The 24,197-nt window shown below is 43.6% G+C and overlaps 1 protein-coding gene across 1 annotated transcript in view; it reads left to right on the forward strand.

Moving 5' to 3' along the window:
* Nrg (Neuroglian) overlaps window positions 1-24,197 on the forward strand; it is a 206,214-nt gene that overhangs the window by 19,959 nt on the left and 162,058 nt on the right. Inside the window, exon 2 of the mRNA XM_071695113.1 lies at window positions 18,590-18,822. Coding sequence (XP_071551214.1) covers window positions 18,614-18,822 — 209 coding nt within the window. The 5' untranslated portion in view covers window positions 18,590-18,613. The remainder of the gene's footprint in view (window positions 1-18,589; window positions 18,823-24,197) is intronic.

The following is a 24,197-nucleotide window of genomic DNA, read 5'->3' on the forward strand; positions in this document are numbered from 1 at the left end:
TACAGATGATAGGACCCCATTCTTCATACTGTACAGATGATAGGACCCCATTCCTCATACTGTACAGATGATGGGACCCCACTCCTCATACTGTACAGATGATGGGGCCCCACTCATACTGTACAGATGATAGGACCCCATTCCTCATACTGTACAGATGATAGGACCCCAATACTCATACTGTACAGATGATAAGACCCCATTCCTCATACTGTACAGATGATAGGACCCCATTCCTCATACTGTACAGATGATAGGACCCCATTCCTCATACTATACAGATGATAGGACCCCATTCCTTATACTGTACAGATGATAGGACCCCATTCTTCATACTGTACAGACGATAGGACCCTACTCATACTGTACAGGTGATAGGACCCCACTCATAATGTACAGATGATATGACCCCACTCCTCGTACTGTACAGGTGATGGGGCCCCACTCATACTGTACAGATGATAGGACTCCATTCCTCATACTGTACAGATGATAGGACCCCATTCATCATACTGTACAGATGATAGGACCCCATTCCTCATACTGTACAGATGATAGGACCCCATTCCTCATACTGTACAGATGATGGGGCCCCACTCATAATGTACAGATGATAGGACCCCATTCCTCATAATGTTCAGATGATAGGACCCCATTCCTCATACTGTACAGATGATAGGACCCCATTCCTCATACTGTACAGATGATAGGACTCCATTCCTCATACTGTACAGATGATAGGACTCCATTCTTCATACTGTACAGATGATAGGACCCCATTCCTCATAATGTTCAGATGATAGGACCCCATTCCTCATACTGTACAGATGATGGGGCCCCACTCCTCATACTGCACAGATGATGGGGCCCCACTCCTCATACTGTACAGATGATGGGGCCCCACTCCTCATACTGCACAGATGATGGGGCCTCACTCCTCATACTGTACAGATGATGGGGCCCCACTCCTCATACTGTACAGATGATGGGGCCCCACTCAACACACTGTACAGATGATGGGATCCCACTCTTCATACTGTACAGATGATGGGGCCCCACTCCTCATACTGTACAGATGATGGGGCCCCCATTCCTCATACTGTACAGATGATGGGACCCCACTCCTCATACTGTACAGATGATAGGGCCCCACTCATACTGTACAGATGATAGGACCCCATTCCTCATACTGTACAGATGGTAAGACCCCACTCCATACTGTACAGATGATGGGGCCCCACTCATCCTGTACAGATGATAAGACCCCATTCCTCATACTGTACAGATGATGGGACCCCACTCCTCATACTGTACAGATGATGGGGCCCCACTCATACTGTACAGATGATAGGACCCCATTCCTCATACTGTACAGATGATGGGGCCCCCATTCCTCATACTGTACAGATGATAGGACCCCACTCGTCATACTGTACAGATGATGGGGCCCCACTCCTCATACTGTACAGATGATGGGGCCCCACTCATACTGTAGAGATGATGGGGCCCCCATTCCTCATACTGTACAGATGATGGGGCCCCACTCCTCATACTGTACAGATGATGGGGCCCTCATTCCTCATACTGTACAGATGATGGGACCCCACTCCTCATACTGTACAGATGATGGGGCCCCACTCATCCTGTACAGATGATAAGACCCCATTCCTCATACTGTACAGATGATGGGGCCCCCATTCCTCATACTGTACAGATGATAGGACCCCACTCCTCATACTGTACAGATGATGGGGCCCCACTCCTCATACTGTACAGATGATGGGGCCCCACTCATACTGTAGAGATGATGGGGCCCCCATTCCTCATACTGTACAGATGATGGGGCCCCACTCCTCATACTGTACAGATGATGGGGCCCTCATTCCTCATACTGTACAGATGATGGGACCCCACTCCTCATACTGTACAGATGATGGGGCCTCATTCCTCATTAGATATGAACCATTACGTACATATGAACAATGACACACTACATGTGGCTCACACATGCATGAATCATGCTGACCTCATATCCGGTTCATGTTTTAAATGAGTAGAATGTCCCATCCCTCCCAGCCTGGCCAACCTCTGGTCCATCCCTCCCAGCCTGGCCAACCTCTGGTCCATCCCTCCCAGCCTGGCCAACCTCTGGTCCATCCCTCCCAGCCTGGCCAACCTCTGGTCCATCCCTCCCAGCCTGGCCAACCTCTGGTAACCGTGTGTGGGCAACCCCTGCGGTCATGGGTGGGCAGCGTTTACCGGCCTGCGGCAGTGGGTGGGCAGCTTGTACCGGCCTGCGGTCGTGGGTGGGCAGCGTTTACCGGCCTGTGGTCGTGGGTGGGCAGCGTGTACCGGCCTGCGGCAGTGGATGGGCAGCTTGTACCGGCCTGCGGTCGTGGGTGGGCAGCGTGTACCGGCCTGCGGTCGTGGGTGGGCAGCGTGTACCGGCCTGCGGCAGTGGATGGGCAGCGTGTACCGGCCTGCGGCAGTGGGTGGGCAGCTTGTACCGGCCTGCGGCAGTGGGTGGGCAGCGTGTACCGGCCTGCGGTCGTGGGTGGGCAGCGTGTACCGGCCTGCGGCAGTGGGTGGGCAGCTTGTACCGGCCTGCGGCAGTGGGTGGGCAGCGTGTACCGGCCTGCGGTCGTGGGTGGGCAGCGTGTACCGGCCTGCGGCAGTGGATGGGCAGCTTGTACCGGCCTGCGGTCGTGGGTGGGCAGCGTGTACCGGCCTGCGGTCGTGGGTGGGCAGCGTGTACCGGCCTGCGGCAGTGGGTGGGCAGCTTGTACCGGCCTGCGGCAGTGGGTGGGCAGCTTGTACCGGCCTGCGGTCGTGGGTGGGCAAGTTTGAGGCACCATGAGAGCTAGAGAGCCGGGCTCTTGTGCCAAGTTAAGCAGTGACTGGGTCAGTATCTGGCACCTTGCCAGCTACCCACCCCACCCCACCACGCCCCACCCCACCACGCCCCACCACGCCCCACCCCGCCACGCCCCAACTGAACAATGATCATCAAGTTGCTTGATGGTCAGAAGTGACTTCCACATACCAAGTGGAGATACAAATATTAATGCTATGAAAATCACATGACCTACTACATACATAAACATTGGATCTACTTACCATGGTGATTATGACAATCAAAACAGGAAACTATGGGGAATAATGGTATTGTCTTAACAAAGTACTGATAACAAACATACCTTAACTAAAGATGTTAACACACATACCACTACTGATAACTAAGGATGTTAACAAACATACCAGTAATGATAACTAAGGATGTTAACACACATACCAGTACTGATAACTAAAGATGTTAACACACATACCAGTACTGATAACTAAAGATGTTAACAAACATACCAGTAATGATAACTAAGGATGTTAACACGCATACAAATACTGATAACTAAAGATGTTAACACACATACCAGTACTGATAACTAAGGATGTTAACAAACATACCAGTAATGATAACTAAGGATGTTAACACGCATACAAGTACTGATAACTAAAGATGTTAACACACATACCAGTACTGATAACTAAGGATGTTAACAAACATACCAGTAATGATAACTAAGGATGTTAACAAACATACCAGTACTGATAACTAAGGATGTTAACAAACATACCAGTAATGATAACTAAGGATGTTAACACGCATACAAGTACTGATAACTAAAGATGTTAACACACATACCAGTACTGATAACTAAAGATGTTAACACACATACCAGTACTGATAACTAAGGATGTTAACAAACATACCAGTACTGATAACTAAGGATGTTAACAAACATACCAGTACTGATAACTAAGGGTGTTAACAAACATACCAGTACTGATAACTAAGGGTGTTAACAAACATACCAGTACTGATAACTAAGGGTGTTAACAAACGTACCAGTACTGATAACTAAGGGTGTTAACAAACATACCAGTACTGATAACTAAGGGTGTTAACAAACATACCAGTACTGATAACTAAGGATGTTAACAAACGTACCAGTACTGATAACTAAGGGTGTTAACAAACATACCAGTACTGATAACTAAGGGTGTTAACAAACATACCAGTACTGATAACTAAGGGTGTTAACAAACATACCAGTACTGATAACTAAGGATGTTAACAAACGTACCAGTACTGATAACTAAGGGTGTTAACAAACGTACCAGTACTGATAACTAAGGGTGTTAACAAACATACCAGTACTGATAACTAAGGATGTTAACAAACGTACCAGTACTGATAACTAAGGGTGTTAACAAACATACCAGTACTGATAACTAAGGATGTTAACAAACATACCAGTACTGATAACTAAGGGTGTTAACAAACGTACCAGTACTGATAACTAAGGGTGTTAACAAACATACCAGTACTGATAACTAAGGATGTTAACAAACGTACCAGTACTGATAACTAAGGGTGTTAACAAACATACCAGTACTGATAACTAAGGGTGTTAACAAACATACCAGTACTGATAACTAAGGATGTTAACAAACATACCAGTACTTTTACTTAGATCCAATAGAATATATCTTTTCAAACTCATCAATTAATCTTTCATTGATAAATCCCGTAAGTTAGCAAAGAAATAATTTTATTGAGTTGAGCCCAAACCTCTCATTGACACCGAGAATCTTGTAGTTCCCCCTTTTAATGATAATTTTACTTTACTTCCCATGTTGCTTAAATCCTGTAATGTAAATGTTGCCTTCAGCAACAATAGTACTATAAAGAATATCTGAATCAGAAATTCACCAGAAAATTCTCTTGGATGCATCTATAAAGTGCCATGTGGAAATTGTGGTAAATTTTAAGTTGGGCAGACTGGTAAAGATCTTTCTGTTAGACTTAAGCAACATAAATATAGTATAAGAACGGGACAAGAATCAAATGCCTTGTTTAATCACGTTAAAAACTATGATAATTGTATTGACTGGAGTAATGCCATCTCAGTTATTAACTCTAACTATAACCACGGGAAATATCATTGAATCTTCTATTATTAAATACACAAAGAATTATAATCTTAATATTTGTGATGGTCTGTACGAATTAGAAATCTTTATTGTTGATAAAATTTGTAAAATGATAAGTTTATGAACGCTCGTTGTATGTTTTGGACAATCGCATGTTTACTAAATGGCGTCCTAGCTTCGACTCTTCGATGTATATCAACTAACTTATATTTCTCTCTTTTGTCTCCCCTGATGATGTGATTATTACACGAAAGTGCATTTGGGAACTTATCGTGTTTCATTTTCATCGTGGACTCATAGGAACATCTTGATCACGCGCAAGATTGTGATCCTTTCCAATATATATATATATATATATATATATATATATATATATATATATATATATATATATATATATATATATATATATATGTGTGTGTGTGTGTGTGTGTGTGTATACGTTGAAATGTACAGGTATGTATATGTGCGTGTGTGGGCGTTTATGTATATACATGTGTATGTGGGTGTGTTAGGCCATTCTTTCGTCTGTTTCCTTGCGCTAGCTCGCTAACGCGGGACATAGCGACAAAGTATAATAAATAGATAAATGGAAGAACTTGGACCAGCGTCAATCATGGAAGAACAAGGTCCAGCATCAGCAATGGAGGACCATGGACCAGCGTCAGTCATGGAGGAACATGCACCAGCGTCAACCATATAGGAACATGCACCAGCGTCAACCATATAGGAACATGCACCAGCGTCAACCATAGAGGAACATGCACCAGCGTCAACCATATAGGAACATGCACCAGCGTCAACCATAGAGGAACATGCACCAGCGTCAACCATAGAGGAACATGCACCAGCGTCAGCCATATAGGAACATGGACCAGCGTCAACCATGGAGGAACATGCACCAGCGTCAACTATATAGGAACATGCACCAGCGTCAACCATATAGGAACATGCACCAGCGTCAACCATAGAGGAACATGCACCAGCGTCAACCATAGAGGAACATGCACCAGCGTCAGCCATATAGGAACATGGACCAGCGTCAACCATGGAGGAACATGCACCAGCGTCAACCATATAGGAACATGCACCAGCGTCAACCATAGAGGAACATGCACCAGCGTCAGCCATATAGGAACATGGACCAGCGTCATCCATGGAGGAACATGGACCAGCGTCAACCATGGAGGAACATGGACCAGCGTCAACCATGGAGGAACATGGACCAGCGTCAACCATGGAGGAACATGGACCAGCGTCAACCATATAGGAACATGCACCAGCGTCAACCATGTAGGAACATGCACCAGCGTCAACCATAGAGGAACATGCACCAGCTTCAACCATATAGGAACATGGACCAGCGTCAACCATGGAGGAACATGCACCAGCGTCAACCATATAGGAACATGGACCAGTGTCAACCATAGAGGAACATGCACCAGCGTCAACCATATAGGAACATGCACCAGCTTCAACCATATAGGAACATGGACCAGCGTCAACCATGGAGGAACATGCACCAGCGTCAACCATATAGGAACATGGACCAGCGTCAACCATGTAGGAACATGCACCAGCGTCAACCATGGAGGAACATGGACCAGTGTCAACCATAGAGGAACATGGACCAGCGTCAACCATATAGGAACATGCACCAGCGTCAACCATGTAGGAACATTCACCAGCGTCAACCATAGAGGAACATGCACCAGCTTCAACCATATAGGAACATGGACCAGCGTCAACCATGGAGGAACATGGACCATCGTCAACCATGTAGGAACATGCACCAGCGTCAACCATGGAGGAACATGGACCAGTGTCAACCATAGAGGAACATGGACCAGCGTCAACCATGTAGGAACATGGGCCAGCGTTAACCATGAAGGAACAAGGTCCAACGTCAACCATGGAGGAACATGGACCAGCGTCATCCATATAGGAACAAGGACCAGCGTCATCCATATAGGAACATGGACCAGCGTTAACCATATAGGAACATGGACCAGCGTCAGCCATGTAGGAACATGGACCAGCGTCAACCATGGAGGAACAAGGGCCAGCCTCAACCATGTAGGAACATGGACCAGCGTCAACCATGGAGGAACATGGACCAGCGTCAACCATGGAGGAACATGGACCAGCGTCATCCATATAGGAACATGGACCAGCGTTAACCATATAGGAACATGGACCAGCGTCAGCCATGTAGGAACTTGGACCAGCGTCAACCATGGAGGAACAAGGTCCAGCTTCAACCATGTAGGAACATGGACCAGCGTTAACCATGTAGGAACATGGACCAGCGTCAACCATGGAGGAACATGGACCAGCGTCAGCCATGGAGGAACATGGACAAGCGTCATCCATTTAGGAACAAGGACCAGCGTCAACCATATAGGAACATGAACCAGCGTCAACCATATAGGAACATGGACCAGCGTCAACCATATAGGAACATGGACCAGCGTCAACCATATAGGAACATGGACCAGCGTCAACCATGTAGGAACATGGACCAGCGTCAACCATGGAGGAACAAGGTCCAGCGTCAACCATGTAGGAACATGGACCAGCATCAACCATGGAGGAACATGGACCAGCGTCAACCATGTAGGAACATGGACCAGCGGCAACCATGGAGGAACAAGATCCAGCGTCAACCATGTAGGAACATGGACCAGCGTCAACCATGTAGGAACATGGACCAGCGTCATCCATATAGGAACATGGACCAGCTTCATCCATAAAGGGACAAGGACCAGCGTCAACCATATAGGAACATGGACCAGCGTCAACCATGAAGGAACATGGACCAGCATCAACCATGGAGGAACATGCACCAGCGTCAACCATATAGGAACATGGACCAGCGTCAACCATGTTGGAACATGGACCAGCGTCAACCATGGAGGAACATGCACCAGCGTCAACCATATAGGAACATGGACCAGCGTTAATCATGTAGGAACATGGACCAGCATCAACATTGGAGGAACAAGGTCGTGTCAACCATGGAGGAACATGGACCAGCGTTAATCATGTAGGAACATAGACCAGCTTCAACCATGTAGGAACATGGACCAGCATCAACCATGGAGGAACATGGACCAGCATCAACCATGGAGGAACATGGACCAGCATCAACCATGGAGGAACATGGACCAGCGTCAACCATGGAGGAACATGGACCAGCGTCAACCATGGAGGAACATGGACCAGCGTTAATCATGTAGGAACATGCACCAGCGTCAACCATATAGGAACATGGACCAGCGTCAACCATGTTGGAACATGGACCAGCGTCAACCATAGAGGAACATGCACCAGCGTCAACCATGGAGGAACATGGACCAGCGTTAATCGTGTAGGAACATGGACCAGCATCAACATTGGAGGAACAAGGTCGTGTCAACCATGGAGGAACATGGACCAGCGTTAATCATGGAGGAACATGGACCAGCATCAACATTGGAGGAACATGCACCAGCGTCAACCATGGAGGAACATGGACCAGCATCAACCATGGAGGAACATGGACCAGCATCAACCATGGAGGAACATGGACCAGCGTCAACCATGGAGGAACATGGACCAGCATCAACATTGGAGGAACATGGACCAGCATCAACATTGGAGGAACAAGGTCGTGTCAACCATGTAGGAACATGGTCCACCGTCAACCATGTAGGAACATGGACCAGCGTCAACCATGGAGGATCAAGGTCAAGCGTCAGCCATGGAGGGACATGGACCAGCGTTAACCATGGAGGAACATGGACCAGTGTTAACCATGGAGGAACAAGGACCAGCGTTAACCATGGAGGAACATGGACCAGCGTTAACCATGGAGGAACATGGACCAGTGTTAACCATGTAGGAACATGGTCCAGCGTTAACCATGGAGGGACATGGACCAGCGTTAACCATGGAGGAACATGGACCAGTGTTAACCATGGAGGAACAAGGACCAGCGTTAACCATGGAGGAACATGGACCAGCGTTAACCGTATAGGAATATGGACCAGCGTCATCCATATAGGAACATGGACCAGCGTTAACCGTTTAGGAATATGGAAAAGCGTTAACCATGGAGGAACATGGACCAGCGTCAACCATGGAGGAACATGGACCAGCGTTAACCGTATAGGAATATGGACCAGCGTTAACCATGGAGGAACATGGACCAGCGTTAACCATGGAGGAACAAGGACCAGCGTTAACCATGGAGGAACAAGGACCAGCGTTAACCATGGAGGAACAAGGACCAGCTTTAACCATGGAGGAACATGGACCATCGTTAACCATAGAGCAACATGGACCAGCGTTAACCATGGAGGAACAAGGACCAGCGTTAACCATGGAGGAACATGGACCAGCGTTAACCATATAGGAACATGGACCAGCGTCAACCATGGAGGAACATGGACCAATGTTAACCATGGAGGAACAAGGTCCAGCGTCAACCATATAGGAACATGGACCAGCGTCAACCATGTAGGAACATGGACCATCGTCAACGATGGAGGAACATGGACCAGCGTCAGCCATATAGGAACATGGACCAGCGTCAACCATATAGGAACATGGACCAGCGTTAACCATGGAGGAACATGGACCAGCGACACCCATGGAGGAACATTGACCAGCATCAGCCATGTAGGAACATGGACCAGCGTCAAACATGGAGGAACATGGACCAGCGTCAACCATGGAGGAACAAGGACCAGCGTCAATCATGGAGGAACATGGACCAGCGTCAACCATGGAGGAACATGGACCAGCGTCAACCATGGAGGAACATGGACCAGCGTCAACCATGGAGGAACATGGACCAGCGTCAACCATGGAGGAATAAGGTCAAGTGTCAACCATGTAGGGACATGGACCAGCGTTAACCATGTAGGAACATGGACCAGCGTGATTCATGTAGGAACAAGGGCCAGCGTTAACCATGTAGGAACATGGACCAGCGTTAACCATGTAGGAACATGGACCAACTTTAACCATGTAGGAACATGGACCAGCGTTAACCATGTAGTAACATGGACCAGCGTAAACCATGTAGGAACATGGATCAGCGTTAACCATGGAGGAACATGGACCAGCGTTGACCATATAGGAACATGGACCAGCGTCAACCATGTAGGAACATGGACCAGCGTCAACCATGTAGGAACAAGGACCAGTTAACCATGTAGGAACATGAACCAGCGTCAACCATGTAGAAACCGACCAGCGTCAACCATGTAGGAACATGGACCAATGTCAACCATGTAGAAACATGGACCAGCGTTAACCATGTAGGAACATGGACCAGCGTTAACCATGTAGGAACATGGACCAGCGTCAACCATGTAGGAACAAGGACCAGTTAACCATGTAGGAACATGAACCAGCGTCAACCATGTAGAAACATCGACCAGCGTCAACCATGTAGGAACATGGACCAATGTCAACCATGTAGAAACATGGACCAGCGTTAACCATGTAGCAACATGGACCAGCGTCAACCATGTAGAAACATGGACCAGCGTTAACCATGTAGGAACATGGACCAGCGTCAACCATGTAGAAACATGGACCAGCGTCATGCGTGTAGGAACATGACCAGCGTTAACCATTTAGGAACATGGACCACAGTTAACCATGTAGGAACATGGACCAGCGTCAACCATGTAGGAACATGGAGCAGCGTTAACCATGTAGGAACATGGACCAGTGTTAACCATGGAGGAACATGGACCAGCATCAACCATGTAGGAACATGGAGCAGCGTTAACCATGTAGGAACATGGACCAGCGTCAACCATGTAGGACGATGAACCAGCATTAACCATGTAGGAACATGGACCAGCGTTAATCATGGAGGAACATGGACCAGTGTCAACCATGTAGGAACATGGACTAGCGTTAATCATGTAGGAACATGGACCAGCGTCAGTCATGGAGGAACATGGACCAGCGTCAGCCATGTAGGAACAAGGACCAGCGTTAACCATGTAGGAACATGGACCAGCGTCAACCATGGAGGAACATGGAACAGCGTCAACCATGGAGGAACATGGTCCATCGTCAACCATGTAGGAACATGGACCAGCGTTAACCATGTAGGAACATGGACCAGCGTCAACCATGGAGGAACATGGTCCAGCGTCAACCATGTAGAAACATGGTCCAGCGTCAACCATGGAGGAACATGGAGCAGCGTCAACTATGGAGGAACATGGTCCAGCGTCAACCATGTAGGAACATGGACCAGCGTTAACCATGGAGGAACATGGACCAGCGTCAACCATGGAGGAACATGGAGCAGCGTCACCCATGTAGGAACATGGACCAGCGTCAACCATGTAGGAACATGGACCAGCGTTAACCATGTAGGGACATGGACCAGCGTCAACCATGGAGGAACATGGAGCAGCGTCAACCTTGTAGGAACATGGACCAGCGTCAACCATGGAGGAACATGGAGGAGCGTCACCCATGCAGGAACATGGACCAGCGTCAACCATGTAGGAACATGGACCAGCGTTAACCATGTAGGGACATGGACCAGCGTCAACCATGGAGGAACATGGAGCAGCGTCAACCTTGTAGGAACATGGACCAGCGTCAACCATGGAGGAACATGGAGGAGCGTCAAACATGTAGGAACATGGACCAGCGTCAACCATGTAGGAACATGGAGCAGCGTCAACCATAGAGGAACATGGACCAGCGTCAACCATGTAGGAACATGGAGGAGCGTCAACCATGTAGGAACATGGTCCAGCGTTAACCATGGAGGAACATGGTCCAGCGTTAACCATGGAGGAACATGGTCCAGCGTTAACCATGGAGGAACATGGACCAGCATCAACCATGGAGGAACATGGACCAACGTCAACCATGGAGGAACAAGGACTAGCGTTAACCATGGAGGAACATGGAGCAGCGTCAACCATGGAGGAACATGGACCAGCGTCAACCATGTAGGAACATGGACCAGCGTCAACCATGTAGGAACAAGGACCAGCGTCAACCATGTAGGAACATGGACCAGCATCAACCATGTAGGAACATGGACCAGCATCAACCATGGAGGAACATGGACCAGCGTCAACCATGGAGGAACAAGGACTAGCGTTAACCATTGAGGAACATGGTCCAGCGTTAACCATTGAGGAACATGGTCCAGCGTTAACCATGGAGGAACATGGAGCAGCGTCAACCATGGAGGAACAAGAACTAGCGTTAACCATGGAGGAACATGGATCAGCGTTAACCATGGAAGAACATGGACCACCCTCAACCATGGAGGAATATTGAGGAACTTGTCCGAGTTCCTGTCTATCTCTGACAGTGGTGATGAGATTGTAGCGCTTGCCCACCCGTTCCTGGCTCCAACTTTGGCAAACAGGATTATGGTGGAAATTACTGCGTCTAAGTGTCATCCAAATTGAGTTATGACTTTTTATGTATTCCATGACATTTCCTCGGATGTGTACCCTTCCAGAGACCAGCTGCCAATAGTTATTATCCTGAAATGGAAATACTACAGCTGAAACGATCTGTTGTGAAGCTGAAACATTCCCTCCTGAGGGTACGTACAACAGTACAGTGCCTCTCCCTTACATGTTACTAACCCACAACCCATCTCGGGCAAAACGTCTGTGTACGTAGACTTGACCCACCCTTGTAATGAGATGCTACATATATATATATATATATATATATATATATATATATATATATATATATATATATATATATATATATATATATATATATATTTTATTTTTTTATTTTTTACTTTGTCGCTGTGTCCCGTGTTAGCGAGGTAGCGCATGGAAACAGACGAAAGAATGGCCCACTACATACCTCACACCACATATTGTCCACAAACATATAATTTCCAATACATCTACCCTCCTCCGCACAACCCTATCTATAGCCCACGCCTCGCTACCATATAACATTGCTGGAACTACTATTCCTTCAAACATACCCATTTTTGCTCTCCGAGATAACTTTCTCGCCTTCCACACATTCTTCAATGCTCCCAGAACCTTCGCCCCCTCCCCCACCCTATGATATATATATATATATATATATATATATATATATATATATATATATATATATATATATATATATTGGAATTTTTCCCCGTGGACTCATAGGAATATATATATATATATATATATATATATATATATATATATATATATATATATATATATATATATATGGTTGTTTAATTTGTTTATGGATGGGGTTGTTAGGGAGGTAAATGCAAGAGTTTTGGAAAGAGGGGCAAGTATGAAGTCTGTTGGGGATGAGAGAGCTTGGGAAGTGAGTCAGTTGTTGTTCGCTGATGATACAGCGCTGGTGGCTGATTCATGTGAGAAACTGCAGAAGCTGGTGACTGAGTTTGGTAAAGTGTGTGGAAGAAGAAAGTTAAGAGTAAATGTGAATAAGAGCAAGGTTATTAGGTACAGTAGGGTTGAGGGTCAAGTCAATTGGGAGGTGAGTTTGAATGGAGAAAAACTGGAGGAAGTGAAGTGTTTTAGATATCTGGGAGTGGATCTGGCAGCGGATGGAACCATGGAAGCGGAAGTGGATCATAGGGTGGGGGAGGGGGCGAAAATTCTGGGAGCCTTGAAGAATGTGTGGAAGTCGAGAACATTATCTCGGAAAGCAAAAATGGGTATGTTTGAAGGAATAGTGGTTCCAACAATGTTGTATGGTTGCGAGGCGTGGGCTATGGATAGAGTTGTGCGCAGGAGGATGGATGTGCTGGAAATGAGATGTTTGAGGACAATGTGTGGTGTGAGGTGGTTTGATCGAGTTAGTAACGTAAGGGTAAGAGAGATGTGTGGAAATAAAAAGAGCGTGGTTGAGAGAGCAGAAGAGGGTGTTTTGAAGTGGTTTGGGCACATGGAGAGAATGAGTGAGGAAAGATTGACCAAGAGGATATATGTGTCGGAGGTGGAGGGAACGAGGAGAAGAGGGAGACCAAATTGGAGGTGGAAAGATGGAGTGAAAAAGATTTTGTGTGATCGGGGCCTGAACATGAAGGAGGGTGAAAGGAGGGCAAGGAATAGAGTGAATTGGAGCGATGTGGTATACCGGGGTTGACGTGCTGTCAGTGGATTGAATCAAGGCATGTGAAGCGTCTGGGGTAAACTATGGAAAGCTGTGTAGGTATGTATATTTGCGTGTGTGGACGTATGTATATACATGTGTATGGGGGGTGTTGGGCCATTTCTTTCGTCTGTTTCCTTGCGCTACCTCGCAAACGCGGGAGACAGCGACAAAGTATAATAAAAAAAATAATAATATATATATATATATATATATATATATATATATATATATATATATATATATATATATATATATGGTAGCAACAGTTCATTTATACATCGGTCGGATAATACCTTATTCCACTGTATTACTCCAGCAAGTACTTAGACTATATCTCAATTTAGGTCTAGGTTGGTGGAAGAAAACCGGCCTTCCAGGAGGTACTCTACCTAGGTTGATGGAAGAGGAGAACCAGCCTTACAGGAGGTAACTCTACCTAGGTTGATGGAAGGGAAGAACCAGCCTTCCAGGAGGTAACTCTACCTAGGTTGATGGAAGAGGAGAACCAGCCTTACAGGAGGTAACTCTACCTAGGTTGATGGAAGGGAAGAACCAGCCTTCCAGGAGGTAACTCTACCTAGGTTGATGGAAGAGGAGAACCAGCCTTACAGGAGGTAACTCTACCTAGGTTGATGGAAGGGAAGAACCAGCCTTCCAGGAGGTAACTCTACCTAGGTTGATGGAAGGGAAGAACCATCCTTCCAGGAGGTAACTCTACCTAGGTTGATGGAAGGGAAGAACCAGCCTTCCAGGAGGTAACTCTACCTAGGTTGATGGAAGGGAAGAACCAGCTTTCCAGGAGGTAACTCTACCTAGGTTAATGGAAGGGAAGAACCAGCCTTCCAGGAGGTAACTTTACCTAGGTTGATGGAAGGGAAGAACCAGCCTTCCAGGAGGTAACTCTACCTAGGTTGATGGAAGGGAAGAACCAGTTTTCCAGGAGGTAACTCTACCTAGGTTGATGGAAGGGAAGAACTAGCCTGCCAGGAGGTAACTCTACCTAGGTTGATGGAAGGGAAGAAGTGGCCAGCCAGGAGGTAACTCTACCTAGGTTGATGGAAGGGAAGAACTAGCCTGCCAGGAGGGAAGTCTACTTATGATGGTGGAATGATAGAATTAGCCAGCCTGGAGATAGCTCTGCCTATGTTAATGGAAGGGTGAATCAGCCAGCCTAGTCTTGACCTTAGCAGGAGGCTGTATGATAATTTGTATACATAGCCTGTAGAAAGCTTGAGCCACCATATCATGATAGCAAAAATGATCCTACATCTGCTGAGGAAGTTGCAATCATTATTTAATATCAACAAAAGTACATGGAATGATGACAGAAACTTTAATAAAAAAAACTTGGTTGAAGACAAACCTCAAACATTTGAGGGTTGAAGTTGCTTAAAAAGATATCATAACAAACAAGATATGATAAGATATGAGTAATAACAAGATATGAGTAACAACAAGATATGAGTGATAACAAGATATGAGTAATAACAAGATATGAGTAATAAGATATGAGTGATAACAAGATATGAGTGATAACAAGATATGAGTAATAACAAGATATGAGTAATAAGATATGAGTGATATGAGTAATAACAAGATATGAGTAATAAGATATGAGTGATAACAAGATATGAGTAATAACAAGATATGAGTAATAACAAGATATGAGTAATAACAAGATATGAGCGATAACAAGATATGAGTAATAACAACATATGAGTAATAAAAAGATATGAGTGATAACAACATATGAGTAATAACAAGGTATGAGTGATAAGAAGGTATGATTGATCACAAGATATGAATATTCAATAACAAGATATGAGTAAGAACAAGATATGAGTGACAAGATATCATTGATAACAAGATATGAGTGATAAGATATGAGTAATAACAAGATATGAGTGATAACAAGATATGATTGATAAGAGTAATAACAAGATATGAGTAATAACAAGATATGAGTGATAACAAGATATGAGTAATAACAAGATATGAGTGATAAGATATGAGTGATAACAAGATATGAGTAATAACAAGATATGAGTATGACAAGATATGAGTGATAACAAGATATGAGTGACAACAAGGTATGAATAATAACAAGATATGAGTGATATGTGTGATAAGATATGAGTAATAGCAAGATATGAGTAATAACAAGATATGAGTAATAACAAGATATGAGTGATAACAAGATATGAGTTATAGGATATGAGTAAGAATAAGATATGAGTGACAAGATATCATTGATAACAAGATATGAGTGATAAGATATGAGTAATAACAAGATATGAGTGATAACAAGATATGATTGATAAGAGTAATAACAAGATATGAGTAATAACAAGATATGAGTGATAAGATATGAGTAATAACAAGATATGAGTGATAACAAGATATGAGTAATAACAAGATATGAGTAATAACAAGATATGAGTGATAACAAGATATGAGTGACAACAAGGTATGAATAATAACAAGATATGAGTGATATGTGTGATAAGATATGAGTAATAGCAAGATATGAGTAATAACAAGATATGAGTAAGAACAAGATATGAATGACAAGATATCATTGATAACAAGATATGAGTGATAAGATATGAGCAATAACAAGGTATGAGTGATAACAAGATATGATTGATAAGAGTAATAACAAGATATGAGTAATAACAAGATATGAGTGATAACAAGATATGAGTAATAACAAGATATGAGTGATAAGATATGAGTGATAACAAGATATGAGTAATAACAAGATATGAGTAATGACAAGATATGAGTGATAACAAGATATGAGTGATAACAAGATATGAGTGACAACAAGGTATGAATAATAACAAGATATGAGTGATATGTGTGATAAGATATGAGTAATAGCAAGATATGAGTAATAACAAGATATGAGTAATAACAAGATATGAGTGATAACAAGATATGAGTTATAAGATATGAGTATTAACAAGATATGAGTTAAAACAACATATGAGTGATAAGATATGAGTTGAGTAATAACAAGATATAAGTAATAACGATATGAGTGATAACAAGATAAGAGTTAAAACAAGATATGAGTAATAGCAAGATATGAGATGAGTTAAAACAAGATATGAGTAATAACAAGATATGAGATAGGTAATAACAAGATATAAATGATAACAAGATATGAGTAATAAGATATGAGACAAGTAATAACAATATATGAGATGAGTAATAACAAGATATAAGATGAGTTAAAACAAGATATGAGTAATAACAAGATATGAGATAGGTAATAACAAGATATAAATGATAACAAGATATGAGTAATAAGATATGAGACAAGTAATAACAATATATGAGATGAGTAATAACAAGATATGAGATGAGTAATAACAATATATGAAATGAGTAATAACAATATATGAAATTATTAATGATATATGAGATGAATAATACCAAGCTCTGAGATGAGTAATAACAAGATATGAGATGAGTAATAACAATATATGAGATGAGTAATAACAAGATGTGAGATGAGTAATATCAAGATGTGAGATGAGTAATAACAAGATATGAGATGAGTAATAACAATATATGAGATGAGTAATAGGGTAGCAGTTGGGAGAAACATATTAGTAAAACAAGCAGTTAGTGTGCAGGAAGTGCCAGCACATCTATTGTAGCAAAATGTTGTTGGTACTCATAACTACTATGGATGCATGGAATAATGTAATTATTACCAATGAAATAAAAAAGTCAGGAGAAAACACCTTGAACATGTATAGGCCAGGACTGTTCTGCAGCCACTGTGACCAGTAGAGAGGTCAAGAAAGCCCTGGTTACATGGGCTTCCAACAGTGACCCGACTCAGCAGCTTAGACTTGCCTTTATTGTGGGGGTAGAAGACCTCTAAAGTCATGGCACGGTAAACCTGCTTTTTTAACAACAGCCACCAGTAAAAAGATTTGAAGTGTATGCTTAAATATGCTTAAATGGTGTTATTACTCAAAACCCTTCCTCTTCTTCCAACTTGAAGGGACATATGGCATTCATTTTGCTCCACTCCTGCATGCCAGACTCGGCTAACAGAATAGCATCAAATTTATTGTCTGTTTGTACACGCATTTTCCAACCTGTTCAGCTCACCATGGTTGACTACATCTTTCAGTTCAAGGTCAGATATTATTGGCTGAGGTATTTGATCTACTGTGATGCTGGTCGATGGTGAATTAATGGTAATAGTAGTGTTCTTTGGGTATAAGGTACAGACTCATGATGTTATTAGAGATGATAATGGTAATTAGTGTTAATATTCTGAACCAACCTCTTTCCTACCCACTTATGTGAATGTATTTAGTCCAGTACTTATACAATTTTCCTGAATTATCATGTTTATATGATGCTCAATAAGCAATATTGCAAGGTGTCTGGACAATTATCATTTGTAATTATGTGGTAATTTTTGTTCCTTTTGCAGGTGGTGTGAGAGGAAGGTCAGACCATGTCGTCAGGTGATGGTGTAGTACGTACAGTGTTGATGGTCGTGATAGTGGGGACCATGGTGTGTGAAGGTGTCATCAAATACCCACCCATGATGACTAAACAACCTCCCTCCAATGAGGAACTACTCTTCCAGGTGGCCTCCAGACAGGATGAAAATGACAAGCCATTTATCATTGAATGTGAAGCTGAGGGAGAACCTGCCCCAAAGTATGTTGGTCACTGTAAACTGACACCATTTCAACTAACACTGTTTCTTATAATGCTTTTAGTTGTCTATTCTTTTATTTATGATACTTGATCTCCATTTCCCAGGTTAGTGAGGTAGTGCCAGGAAACAGATGAATAATAATCCATTTCCTCATATTTACATAAGTATACATGAATGCACGTACACACATCCTGGGGATAGGGAAGAAAGAATACTTCCCATGTATTCCCTGCATGTCTTAGAAATCCTCCCTCCTGGTTTACTTTTCCAAAAGAAGAAACAGACAAGGGGGCCAAGTGAGGATTTTCCCTCTAAGGCTTAGTCCTCTTTTTGGAGTGCTACCTTGCTAATGCCGGAAATGTGGAATATATATATATTGATATCTGTTTAATTATACTTTATCATTGTTTCCTACATTAGCAAGGTAGTGCCAGGAAACAAAGAACAGCCCATCCACTCATACACACATATACACCTATAAATGCTCATACACGCACATATACAAACATATACATATCAGCATACACACATATACATACAGACATACACATATATACACATCTACATATTCATACTTGCTTGCCTTCATCCATTCCCAGTGCCACCCCTCCCTACAGGAAACAGCATTGCTGTCCCCTGCTTCAGTAAGGTATCACCAGGAAAACAGACAAATTAAGCCACATTCATTCACACTCAGTCTCTAGCTGTCATGTGTAATGCACTGAAACACAACTCCCTATCCACATCCAAGCCCCACAGACCTTTCCTTTCCATGGTTTACCCTATATGTTTTATAAACCCTGGTTTAGTCGACTGACTGCATGTCAAGCCCAGTATACCGCATTGTTCCAATTCCCTCAATTTTGTGCGTACCTCTCACCCTCCTGCAGATTCAGACCTCAGTTGCTCAAAATCCTTTTCACTCCATCCTTCAACCTCCATATAGTCTCCCACTTTTTGTTCCTTCCACTTCTGACACATATATTCTCTTTGTCATCCTTTCCTCACTCATTCTCTCCATTCTCCATTACCAGACATCTCTCTTACCCTTTCATTGCTTACTCAATTAAACCACCTCACACCACATACTGTCCTCAAACATTTCATTTCCAACATATTCACCCTTCTCTGTACAACCCTATCTATATCCCATACCTTGCAACCAAATAATATTGTTAAAACTACTATTTCTTCAAACATACCCATTTTTGCTCTCCAAGATAATGTTCTCTCTTTCTACATGTTCTTCATTGCTCCCAGAACTTTTGCCCCAACCCCCACCATATGACTCACTTCTGCTTCCATGGGTCCATTTGCTGCCAAGTTTACTCTTGGATATATAAAACACTTTACTTCCAATTTTTCTCCATTCAAACTTACATCCCGGCTAACTTTTGTCCCTCAACTTTGCTGTACCCAATAACCTTACTCTTATTCACATTTGCTCTCAACTTTCTCCTTTCACACACTTTTCCAAACTCAGTCACCAAATTCTGCAGTTTCTCACTCGAATCAGCCACCGGTGGATGTAAGGCATGTGTATGAGTAGGAAGAAAGGAATGTGATTGGTTCCCAGTGAAAATCAGTTTGCGGCAGGGATGCGTGATGTCTCCATGGCTGTTTACTTTGTTTATGGATGGGGTTGTTAGGGAAGTGAATGCAAGAGTTTTGGACAGAGGGGCAAGTATGCAGCCTGTTGTGGATGAGAGGGCTTAGGAAGTGAGTTGATTGTTGTTCAATGATGATACTGCGGTGGTGGCTGATTCAGGTGAGAAACTGCAGAAGTTGGTGACTGAGTTTGTTAAAGTGCGTGAAAGAAGGAAGCTGAGAGTAAATGTGAATAAGAGCAAGTTTATTAGGTACAGTAGGGTTGAGGGACAAGTTAATTGGGATGTAAGTTTGAATGGAGAAAAACTGAAGGAAGTGAAGTGCTTTAGATATCTGGGAGTGGATTTAGCAGCGGATGGAACTATAAAAGTGGAAGTGGGTCACAGAGGGGGCGAAGTTTCTGGGAGCGTTGAAGAATGTGTGGAAGGCAAGAACGTTATCCCAGAGAGCAAAAATGGGTATGTTTGAAGGAATAGTGGTTCCAACACTGTTATATGGTTGCTAGGCATGGGCTATAGATTTAGGCTGTGCAGAGGAGGGTGGATGTGTTGGAAATGAAATGTTTGAGGACACTATGTGATGTGAGTTGGTTTGATGGAGTAAGTAATGAATACATTGAATATCCTCACCAACCAGTCAACAACACAGTCACCCCCTTTTTAAATAAATTCCACTGCAATATCATCCAAACCCTGGGGATAGGGGATTAAGAATACTTCCCACGTATTCCCTGCGTGTTGTAGAAGGCGACTAAAAGGGGAGGGAGCGGGGGGCTGGAAATCCTCCCCTCTCGTTTTTTTTTTAATTTTCCAAAAGAAGGAACAGAGAATTGGGCCAGGTGAGGGTATTCCCTCAAAGGCCCAGTCCTCTGTTCTTAATGCTACCTCGCTAACGCGGGAAATGGCGAATAGTTTAAAAGAAAAAAGAAAGGCAGCAGGTTTGGATGGTATTGCAGTGGAATTTATTAAAAAAGGGGGTGACTGTATTGTTGACTGGTTGGTAAGGTTATTTAATGTATGTATGACTCATGGTGAGGTGCCTGAGGATTGGCGGAATGTGTGCATAGTGCCATTGTACAAAGGCAAAGGAGATAAGAGTGAGTGCTCAAATTACAGAGGTATAAGTTTGCTGAGTATTCCTGGTAAATTATATGGGAGGATATTGATTGAGAGGGTGAAGGCATGTACAGAGCATCAGATTGGGGAAGAGCAGTGTGGTTTCAGAAGTGGTAGAGGATGTGTGGATCAGGTGTTTGCTTTGAAGAATGTATGTGAGAAATACTTAGAAAAGCAAATGGATTTGTATGTAGCATTTATGGATCTGGAGAAGGCATATGATAGAGTTGATAGAGATGCTCTGTGGAAGGTATTAAGAATATATGGTGTGGGAGGCAAGTTGTTAGAAGCAGTGAAAAGTTTTTATCGAGGATGTAAGGCATGTGTACGTGTAGGAAGAGAGGAAAGTGATTGGTTCTCAGTGAATGTAGGTTTGCGGCAGGGGTGTGTTGGTTCTCAGTGAATGTAGGTTTACGGCAGGGGTGTGTGATGTCTCCATGGTTGTTTAATTTGTTTATGGATGGGGTTGTTAGGGAGGTGAATGCAAGAGTTTTGGAAAGAGGGGCAAGTATGAAGTCTGTTGGGGATGAGAGAGCTTGGGAAGTGAGTCAGTTGTTGTTCGCTGATGATACAGCACTGGTGGCTGATTCATGTGAGAAACTGCAGAAGCTGGTGACTGAGTTTGGTAAAGTGTGTGAAAGAAGAAAGTTAAGAGTAAATGTGAATAAGAGCAAGGTTATTAGGTACAGTAGGGTTGAGGGTCAAGTCAATTGGGAGGTGAGTTTGAATGGAGAAAAACTGGAGGAAGTGAAGTGTTTTAGATATCTGGGAGTGGATCTGGCAGCGGATGGAACCATGGAAGCGGAAGTGGATCATAGGGTGGGGGAGGGGGCGAAAATTCTGGGAGCCTTGAAGAACGCGTGGAAGTCGAGAACATTATCTCGGAAAGCAAAAATGGGTATGTTTGAAGGAATAGTGGTTCCAACAATGTTGTATGGTTGCGAGGCGTGGGCTATGGATAGAGTTGTGCGCAGGAGGATGGATGTGCTGGAAATGAGATGTTTGAGGACAATATGTGGTGTGAGGTGGTTTGATCGAGTAAGTAATGTAAGGGTAAGAGAGATGTGTGGAAATAAAAAGAGCGTGGTTGAGAGAGCAGAAGAGGGTGTTTTGAAATGGTTTGGGCACATGGAGAGAATAAGTGAGGAAAGATTGACCAAGAGGATATATGTGTCGGAGGTGGAGGGAACGAGGAGAAGTGGGAGACCAAATTGGAGGTGGAAAGATGGAGTGAAAAAGATTTTGAGTGGTCGGGGCCTGAACATGCAGGAGGGTGAAAGGAGGGCAAGGAATAGAGTGAATTGGATCAATGTGGTATACCGGGGTTGATGTGCTGTCAGTGGATTGAATCAGGGCATGTGTAGTGTCTGGGGTAAACCATGGAAAGCTGTGTGGGGCCTGGATGTGGAAAGGGAGCTGTGGTTTCGGGCATTATTGCATGACAGCTAGAGACTGAGTGTGAACGAATGAGGCCTTTGTTGTCTTTTCCTAGCGCTACCCCGCACACATGAGGGGGGAGGGGGATGGTATTCCATGTGTGGCGAGGTGGCGATGAGAATGAATAAAGGCAGACAGTGTGAATTGTGTGCATGGGTATATATGTATGTGTCTGTGTGTGTATATATATGTGTACATTGAGATGCATAGGTATGTTTATTTGCGTGTGTGGAAGTTTGTGTATATACATGTGTATGGGGGTAGGTTGGGCCATTTCTTTCGGCTGTTTCCTTGCGTTACCTCGCAAACGCGGGAGACATTGATATAAATAAATAGATATATATATATATATATATATATATATATATATATATTGATGATAGAGTGGCAGATATAGGGTGTTTTGGTCGAGGTGGTGTGCAAAGTGAGAGGGTTAGGGAAAATGATTTGGTAAACAGAGAAGAGGTAGTAAAAGCTTTGCGGAAGATGAAAGCCGGCAAGGCAGCAGGTTTGGATGGTATTGCAGTGGAATTTATTAAAAAAGGGGGTGACTGTATTGTTGACTGGTTGGTAAGGTTATTTAATGTATGTATGACTCATGGTGAGGTGCCTGAGGATTGGCGGAATGCGTGCATAGTGCCATTGTACAAAGGCAAAGGGGATAAGAGTGAGTGCTCAAATTACAGAGGTATAAGTTTGCTGAGTATTCCTGGTAAATTATATGGGAGGATATTGATTGAGAGGGTGAAGGCATGTACAGAGCATCAGATTGGGGAAGAGCAGTGTGGTTTCAGAAGTGGTAGAGGATGTGTGGATCAGGTGTTTGCTTTGAAGAATGTATGTGAGAAATACTTAGAAAAGCAAATGGATTTGTATGTAGCATTTATGGATCTGGAGAAGGCATATGATAGAGTTGATAGAGATGCTCTGTGGAAGGTATTAAGAATATATGGTGTGGGAGGCAAGTTGTTAGAAGCAGTGAAAAGTTTTTATCGAGGATGTAAGGCATGTGTACGTGTAGGAAGAGAGGAAAGTGATTGGTTCTCAGTGAATGTAGGTTTGCGGCAGAGGTGTGTGATGTCTCCATGGTTGTTTAATTTGTTTATGGATGGGGTTGTTAGGGAGGTGAATGCAAGAGTTTTGGAAAGAGGGGCAAGTATGAAGTCTGTTTGGGATGAGAGAGCTTGGGAAGTGAGTCAGTTGTTGTTCACTGA

The sequence above is a fragment of the Panulirus ornatus genome, chromosome 57 (genome assembly GCF_036320965.1).
Source record: "Panulirus ornatus isolate Po-2019 chromosome 57, ASM3632096v1, whole genome shotgun sequence".
In the NCBI taxonomy this organism is placed as follows: domain Eukaryota; kingdom Metazoa; phylum Arthropoda; class Malacostraca; order Decapoda; family Palinuridae; genus Panulirus; species Panulirus ornatus.